Source organism: Ailuropoda melanoleuca, chromosome 2 (assembly GCF_002007445.2).
Source record: "Ailuropoda melanoleuca isolate Jingjing chromosome 2, ASM200744v2, whole genome shotgun sequence".
NCBI classification, from domain to species: domain Eukaryota; kingdom Metazoa; phylum Chordata; class Mammalia; order Carnivora; family Ursidae; genus Ailuropoda; species Ailuropoda melanoleuca.
This window is the reverse complement of record NC_048219.1, coordinates 21065854-21074625: the sequence shown is the minus strand read 5'-3', so window position 1 is coordinate 21074625 and position 8772 is coordinate 21065854. Positions and strand designations below refer to the sequence as shown.

The following is an 8772-nucleotide window of genomic DNA, read 5'->3' as shown; positions in this document are numbered from 1 at the left end:
TACTTTCCTGCTAGGTGACCATGGGTTACAGGATACCTAAGCCTAGGGTCTCCAAGTCTTGGAGACAAAAGCACCCCAAGATAGCCGTTCATGTAGATGTTTGAGGTTTTTCACAGGGTTAGTGGGAGTTAGCCTTGCTTCAGGGCCAAGAATGGTCAGCTGAAGGCTTCAGGAATGAATAGTGGATGAATCCAAGACCCTGGAGACCCTGGTTCTAGTCACAGATTAGAGGCAGAAGTAAAGGGGCGGTATAATCTTGTAGAGCTCAAATTAGAAAACAAAGGCGAAGTTGTCTCAGTGTGGTTTTGCTGACCCATACCGTGAACAGTAGCTTAAATTACGGTGCTGCATTACGATACCCACTGGATGGAAAGGTGGGACACAGGCCTCCCAGAGCCAATGGTAAGCTTTTAGGAGGCTGGGTTGCTTATTCTGTGTCCTTAAGTTTTTGTATTCAAAAGGGGGGTGGGGGTCATCTCCTAGTTCATCTTTCCCTATTATCTATTCACAGGACTCTGCAATTTAGCCAAGCTAATGAACCAACTGGATTTCCACTTCTTTGGCTCTTAAGTTATGCTTGTACTTTCCAGCAACTTTAACTTGGATAAAATCTTAAGGTTTTTTCTTTCTTTTTAAAATTATTTTAGCACATTTCAGTGCCTGGTATGTTGCCATGCACTTCCAGGTACTGGAAACAAAGCAGGAAATAAACATACCTTCAGGTGTCCCCCTGGAGTTCTAACTGGACAAAAAAGAAAATGAGCAAAATTTACGCCCAACTAAGGGATAAGGAGAAAAAGCAGGGGCAAAAACAGCACAGAAGGGACTGTAATCTAAAATTATCAGGGAGGAACTCACTAAGGTCTAAGACCTGGAGAGTAAGCCACGTGGGTATGTGAAGAAAAACGTTCCCAAAAATGGACTAGCAAGTGAAAATGTGCTCAGTAAGGCCAGGATGACTAGCACTGTAGAAAGAGAGACCAGGTCACATTGAGTTCCATAGTGTTTGGGGAGACTTCTTAGATGGGAAGCTGTATGTCAATAACCCATTGACCACTACTGATAGGACTGTGCTGCGGACAACAGAGGCATTCAGTGCTACCCGAAAAAGTGATGAGAAGGTAGAGGTGGTGTTAAAGATTGAACCAACAAGATTTGGGGACTTTAGATGTTAGAGTGTAAGGGCAGAATGACCTAAAATTTTGATTTAAGCAGCTGTATAAAGGCAGTAATTTGCTATAATCAAATAGCTGAGAAACTATTTGAAAAGGGAAAGCGGAGGAATGTTTATTTTTCCTATGTACACCTTTCAGAGTCCAATTATGATATCCAAGTGCAGGTGTTAAGTACTTTGGGTTCAAGTTAGAAAAATACAGCACAAACCACATTTAATACCAACAGCAGACAATGTGGCCAAGCCGAAGACAAAGCGCTGATCCCTGCAGATTTAGCAATGCAGACATCACTGCTTATCTTGCACACTTGAGTAATAAGAGGGGAAGGGAGTAGGGTTCAACAGAAAATTAACTTCAAAAAGACATCCAAAGCCGACAGGATAGACATGTAAATGTGTCCAACTTGCTTTCAACAATACCAAAAAAATTTGAACACAATTTCAAGGTTTCTAGGCCATCCATGAACCCAGGCTAAAAACTTCAAGCTAAAACCTTAAAACCAAGGTTCATACAGGAAAAGGGTACAGGATCTCTCAAAGACCCAAGTTCAGAGGCAGCATGGCTTTGGGTTCCAATCCCGGCGAACACCCCAAAAATATTGGGGTCCCTGTGCTAGGATACACCCCACATTCAGTCTCTGCTTGCCCTGCACGCCAGCCACATCCCCGTTCCCACCGAATACTAGCCTTTAGGGTGAGAAATGTTCCCCCAGCTATACAAAGGCACAGCCCATATCTAGGCCTGGCCTTCAGGAGAGTGCGTCGAGCGACTGGATATTCACACGTGAACACAAGACAGGACAATAAACACCTTTATTACATGACCGAAGATAGGAGAAGGCTTTATTTGCCTTTCCGGGCTTTGATTTTCCTCAGATAGAACTCTAGCTCCTTGCCCTCTAGCACGTAGCCATCCGCTCGGCCACACTGGCCTGGTCTTGAAGCGATGCACGCTGCAAAAGAGTATGCGTTCGTCAGCAAGATGAGAGCGGGGCCCTACACAAACCTAAGTGTCTCCTTGAAAGTCCACGGTGGTTCAGGTATTCTGGGGGAGGGCTACACCCAGTGTCTCCTCAGATATACTTTATCGTCACTTAAAGTCAGTAGCAGAACTGGACGAAGTTTTCATCACTGAGACAGCCCCCTGAGCCCACACACAGACTTCTCAAAATACTTCTGGAAGTTAGAGGCAGAGGCCAAGTTCAGGCCTATGGACTGCTGCCCTCTTATTTCCCATTTCAGCCTCATGCCACTGGGGCGACCACATGCTCTGAGTTGTGCTGCTATGCTGCTATCACTCAGCTCTCCTAGTGAAGCCTCTACCACACAGCTGGCAGTTAGAAGAACAAGAAGCAAGAACAAAATGCGGAGGGCACCATCTTACCAAGAAGCTTGCCCTGCTGGAACTGCTCCTCCAGAAGACTGCTGATCTTGGCATTCTTTTTCCTTTCATCATACTTCTTCTGAATTTTCTTTGATCGTTTTTTGTTTAAAATCTCTTCCTCCTCGGGCGTCTGAATAAAGGAGATAGATGGGTTAGCTGGAGTTCCCCAGGCCCTGGCTCAGGGAAGCAATGTCCCCACACCCTTGGGCCCTGTACACCCCAATCCCTGCTGCCTTCCTCAGCACTAAAGGCTTTCATCGCTTTCCCTTCAGTAGCAGAACTGGACAGAGTTTTCATCATAAGAAGGCTGGAATGAGGCTGGCCTCCCCCCATCCCCACAGGGAAGTTGACCCCCCCAAAACACGCACCAGCTTGGCCCCCTTCTTGCGTCCCAGGGGCAGTGCATAGTGGGACTCGTACCACTGTCGGTACGGTGTGCTGTCAATGAGCACAATACAGTTCTTCACCAGGGTCTTGGTGCGGACCAGTTCGTTGTTGGATGCGTTGTAGACAACATCGATTATCCTTGTTTTGCGCGTACAACCTGCTCACAGGAGAAATTCTGAATCAAGTCCTGGAAACCAGAAGCCAACTGGCCCTGTGTTCCCCCTCCCACCACATCCTCCCCCCCCCCAAAGTGCCTAAGGAGAAGCAAGGGAACTCTAGGCTGTTACCCAGCCGTGGGGTGTGAGCTCATCTTCCACAAAGCCACCTTTCCAGAGATGACTGGCAACCACACGTAGTGTCTAGATTCAGTCCCAATCCCTGAAGCTATAGGAGTTAAGAGACAAACAGGATGGAGAGAATTCTCCAGCTACCAGAACGTTAACAGCTTTCAAACAAAAAAAAAATTCAGTATCTTGGTGGAGGCCACGGACTTCCTGCTAAAAGCACTTACTGAAGCTTAGAAAGTTTTAGGTGTCACGTTCCCACCCACTCCTGGAGGGCTTCACTCACACTCAGAGCCCCAGGAGAAATTCCCCACGTCTAGTCTCAAGGCACGATACTTCTTATTGCCTCCCCGGACTCGGACTGTGTGTATGCGGCGGGGGCCAATCTGGAAAATACAGAGACGGGAGCTAGGTTATCCAGGAGAGCAAGGCAAAAGAAGGTAGGGAACCCCGGCTGCATGGAGGTAACACAGTCAGTGTAACTATGACAAGTCCTAGCACTGGCAAGTGGCACAAAGGTGGCCAAGACGGCCACAACCACGCCTAAGGATACTTTTTCATCACTCCAGTTACCTCCAAGAGGAAAAACCTGATTGCAAACACTGAAAATTAAGTCTCTGTGCAACAAAAATAAATACCAGGTTTCTATCATCCGAGGAGCCCACTCCCTCCAGGCGCCTCTGTCTCCATGCAACCGCTCCAGTCTTAACCAACGCGTAAAGGTGAGGAGGCCGCCTAGTACCTTAGAGAAATCAGAGCCCTAGGAAGATTCCACCACCACACGCAGAGGCCAGGCCACGCTGGAGACGGTGGGGAGACGAGGGCCCCGCACCCACCTTAGTGTTGGCAGCGGGGCGTCCCAGCTCATACTTCCGCTTCTTGTGGTAGGGCTTTCTCTTGCCCCCGGTCTTGCGGCGCTTGTGCCAGTTGTCCCGAGAGATGCCTACATGTGGGAGCAGGGGCGGAAGCTTTAGCCACTGGGGCTCGGGCCGGCACCCCGCGAGCCCCAGACGCCCGCGCCGGGCGGGCCGCACGTTCAGCTCTCCAAGGTTGGCTTCCCCACTGCGCAGTCGGGAGTTTGCAGCATTACCAAGCTGTCATCATCCACATGCGGCCCAGCCCGGGCTCCTTCCCGCGGCAGCCATGTTGGCGGCTCCCGCAGCACCAAGCCCCTGCGGCCACCAGAGCGAGCCTCGGGGGCCAGAACCCGAGCACCACCCTCCTTGTGGCTGCTCAGTGCCAGAGGTCGGGGCGCCCGCACTCCTGACTTGGCTGCGAGGCAGGATGGCACTGGATCGAACTCATCCCCCCTTCCCGGCCCCAACGCAGAGCAACACTCACCCATCGCTCTCGGCGCTGGCTGCGAAAGAGAAAACGCAAAGCCTCACGGTCCGGTTTGTAAAACCTGTCCCGCCCCCTTGACGTTGTTTCCGCGCGCCGCGGTGAGGAGCCTGGAGTCGGTGCGCGGCGTTACTGACGTTTCTGCGACCGGGACCCGGGCCTCTGGCCGCGAGAGGGGCGTCGGCGCTCTGAATCCCGGGGGAGGACGTCGGGCGGTGGGAATGGCTGTGCTAGAGGTTGAGGGCTTTAGCGCACGCCCGAGGGGGAGTCGCCTGCTTTAGTTACGTTTTGAAAGGACGCGCTTTAGAGCTGGGCGCGGCTGCGTTGGGAAGGGGTGGAAGACAGTAGGGATGGAGACGACTGGTGGACTTGGGTTTTGTTTTGAAGGGTTTGATGATAAGAGTGGACGTGGGGGTAGGAAAAGGGAGGTGTGTCAAGGATTCCCAATTCCTCGCTTGATTATTTGGAATGACAGGCGGCTGGACGTTCATGTCTGGCCATCTTACATTAGATCTTGGACGGAAGATGTTACTTTGGGAATCGTCCGTATGCAAACGGTAATTAAAGTCGCCAGAATGAACGGAACCTGGGGAGAGAGCATAAAGCCGACTTCTCTTGTAAAACGTACTAAGTAAATACTGTAGGCATTGTGGGATATAGAGTCCGTCACAACTCAACTTCGCTGTTGTGTGAGAGCAGCCCTGGACGATAGTAAATGAAGGTGTGTGGCAGTGTTCCAATAAAACTTGCAGCACTGGGATTCACCTCTCATGAAATATTACGCTTTTTATTTCTTACAAACACTTAAAAACAACCATTCTTGGCGCATGGGCCCAATCAGCATACAGCAGTGTGCCAACCCCTAACATAAAGAAATACACGAAGATGTTCTAGGTCCAAGTCTTGAGGAATGTGAATATTTAAGGCCAGGTAGAGAAAAACTGGCAGGGGAGACGAGGAGCAATTGAGTGACAGGAAGAAAGCCAGCACAGAGTGATGTCATGGTCTAATGCTACTGTGAAGGCTAGTTAGAATGAAGACTAACACGTGATTCTTGGATTTAGTAACTCGAAAATCTTTGGTAATATTGGTAAGAGCAGTTTCTGTGCAGGGGAGTGGGCAAAACTTGGAAGTTTTATTTTATTATTTTTTTAAGATTTTACTTATCTGTTTGAGAGAGAGAGGGAGCACGAGTGGGGGGTGGGCAGAGGGAAAGGGAGAAGCGGACTCTCCACTGAGCAGGGAGCTGGATGCAGGGCCTGGATCCCAGGACCCTGAGATCATGACCTGGGCTGAAGGCAGAGGCTTTTTTTTTTTTTTTTTAATATAGTGTTGTTGTTGTTGTTGTTTTAAGATTTTATTTATTTGACAGAGAGAGAGGCAGCGAGAGAGGGAACACAAGCAGGGGGAGTGGGAAAGGGAGAAGCAGGCTTCCCGCTGAGCAGGGCTCCATCCCGGAACGCTGGGATCATGACCTGAGCCAAGGCAAGGCAGACGCTTAACGACTGAGCCACCCAGGCTCCCCCGGAGTGGAAAGTTTTTTTAAAAAAGATACAGTTACAATTCTCTCAAGAAGTATGACTTCAAGGGGAAGAAGAGAACGGTGCCTGGCTGGCTCAGTTGAAGGAGACTGTGGCGCTTGGGGATCCTGAGTTCGAGCCCCACTTTGGGTGCAGAGATTACTTAAACATTTTAAAAAATAATAAAACAGGGTGACTGGCTGGCTCAGTCGGTAGAAATGCAGCTCTTGATTTGGGGTTGTAAATTCAAGCCCCACGTTGGGTGTAGAGATTACTTAGAATCTTTAAAGAAGAAAAAAATAAAGGGAGGAAACAATTAGGCTGGTGGCTTGAAGGGAGCAGATCATGGGGCAGTATTGAAAGGAGTAAACTGCCTAATGCCTAAGCCCTTTTACAGCCTGCTCCAAATCCTATCTCATCCCTTTGAAGGGAGTCTCAACATTATCCTTTCTTCTGTATCTTCAACCTTCCACTGGCTTCCTACATTAAGAATAAAGTCTAAATTCCTTGCCAGGGCCCAGGAATATCTGACCTCTGCTTATCTCTTTGGGTTTATGAATTTGACTTCTTATCTCCTACTCTCTCCCTCACTCAACTCCAGGCACTCTGACTTGCTGTTCTTGCCACAGGCCCTTGTGCTCTGAGAGAAAATGCTGTTCTCCAAGTCTTCACATGGCACCTGCTCTCACTTCCAAGTTTCCGCACAAAATCTCACCTCTACATACATACACGCACTGGGAGGCCTTTTCTGAGCCTGCTTTCTAAAGTGGCAACACTTGGGGTGCCTGGCAGCCTCAGTCTGTAGACCAGGTGTCTCTTGATCTCCAGGTTGTGAGTTCAAGCCCCACATAGGAGGTAGAGTTTACTAAAAAACAAAACTCTAAAGTAGCAACACTTACCTTTCTCTACTCACTTAATACTAACATTGTTTTTACATACTCATTATCTGCCTTCCCCACTAAAATGTAATAAACCTGAGAGTAGAAACTGTGTTGCTTACTACTCGGTTTCTGACACCTTAGAATAATGCCTGGCATTTAGTAAGCACTCAATAAATATGTGAATGGCACTCAAATATTTGAACAAATGATTGTTCTACTTACCACATTTTATTCAATGGGTTTTCCCAGTAGACTGTGAGATCTTTGAGTACAGTGCAGGGATCTTTTTTTTTTTTTAAGGTTTTATTTATTTATTCATGAGGGAGAGGCAGAGGGAGAAGCAGGCTCCCCGTGGAGCAGGGAGCCCGATGCGGGACTCGATTCCAGGACCCTGGGATCATGATCTGAGCTGAAGGCAGACACTGAACCGACTGAGCCACCCAGACGTTCCAGTGCAGCGGTTTTAATCATCTCTCTATCTCCAGCTCTTTAGCACAAGAAAAGGAAAAGGTAATTGCAGTGGACATAGAAAGGAGATGGTTTTCAGGGGCACTTGGTGGTGATAGAATTAGATAGACTGGATTAGGGGGATGAGAGAAAAGTGACCTGAGAAACCACAAACCACATGAATGGTGGGGTGACACCAATTAACAGAGAACACAGGAGAGGCAGGTTTCTAGAAAGTTCAATCTTAGGATGAGTTTGACTTGCCTGTGGGACATATAGGTGGCTCTTCTTTGTATTGCAAGTAGTTGGAAAGATGAGTGTGAAGCTTGGAAGAGAACAGGACTGCCGTTTCCATCCCCACCCGTCACGGTCTGGCTCCCTTAGCCATCTAGCCTAGTGCTCCTCCCTGTCAGCCAGGTTGCATCACATCAGCGTGTCGTTTTCTTAATATTCTCGAGTAGTAGACTAGTTATAAATGCATCTGTGTCTCTTGGGGGCAGTATTCTAGCAGCATCTCTGTAGCTTTTGAAATCAGACTTAAGTTCGCTGTGTCTCACACCGTGCCGTCCAAGTCTCTACTCTGGCTTTAGCAGAAAGTCAAATAGAAGCTCTCCAATTCCATGTCATCCTGGAGAGATCTTTTCTCCTGCTTCCCTCCAACGCCTTCGCCTGGCCATGACTCCATTTGCTTTGAGACCATTGGCATTAATTGCACTATGCCTTTGTCCCTATTTTCATTAGTCACCTTAAAAAAATCACCTCCCAAATTAAATCTATCACCCATATTCTAATACTGACATAGGTTATTATAATGTCTTTTTAAAACTGATCTCGCACCATTCTCCATTTCCTAATATCTCACTATGTCCTATGTCACTCATCAGAAAGATCCTCTGTATCTTTAACCTCTTCTGGAAATGTTTCCTTTGCCTTCATAATGTTTCCTTTTCCATAGCCTTCTAACAGAAACTTGGTTCTCTCAGAGTTTTCTTCCTTGTCAGCCTTCTCAAGTGGAGGGCGACTACACTCCCCTGGATGGGAGACAGGTACTGGCCAGTTTCAGACCATTCTTACTCTGTCCTAAAAACCACAGACTTTGAATCTTATGCTGTAAGATGGTAACACTCACTACCGCTCTCTTACTGAACCTACCTACAAATTCTGCTTCTCACCAAGCAGTGTAGAAGGTTTTAGATCCTGACTCAATGTAACTCCCTCTAATGCTGCTGTCATGTTTTGGGTGCCTGCACACGAGCGTCTTTGTCTCCCTCAACTTTAACCTTCCACCATCCCCTCACCCAGGAAGTCCTTAAACCTGGGAAGGTCACTTAGCTCTGAGACTAATAACACTAGA

The 8772-nt window shown here is 48.1% G+C and overlaps 1 protein-coding gene and 4 non-coding genes across 5 annotated transcripts; all 5 read right to left on the bottom strand.

Moving 5' to 3' along the window:
• Nucleotides 1-2011: 2011 nt before the first annotated feature.
• RPS8 (ribosomal protein S8) lies at nt 2012-4172 on the bottom strand (the record flags this gene model as incomplete). Its single annotated transcript, NM_001304920.1, is given in 5 exon segments — nt 2012-2127; nt 2559-2688; nt 2927-3102; nt 3516-3615; nt 4066-4172. Coding segments are annotated over 5 exon segments (623 nt in total), but the record flags the coding sequence as incomplete, so codon positions are not given.
• Nucleotides 2243-2311, bottom strand: LOC117801294. Its single transcript, XR_004623808.1, has one exon. It is a non-coding gene; the product is annotated as a small nucleolar RNA SNORD38 (small nucleolar RNA).
• On the bottom strand, nt 2793-2862 carry LOC117801295. The gene has a single exon (XR_004623809.1). It is a non-coding gene; the product is annotated as a small nucleolar RNA SNORD38 (small nucleolar RNA).
• On the bottom strand, nt 3697-3800 carry LOC117801298. The gene has a single exon (XR_004623813.1). It is a non-coding gene; the product is annotated as a small nucleolar RNA SNORD46 (small nucleolar RNA).
• An 86-nt stretch (nt 4173-4258) lies between the features above and the next one.
• On the bottom strand, nt 4259-4338 carry LOC117801287. The gene has a single exon (XR_004623801.1). It is a non-coding gene; the product is annotated as a small nucleolar RNA SNORD55/SNORD39 (small nucleolar RNA).
• Nucleotides 4339-8772: the final 4434 nt, after the last annotated feature.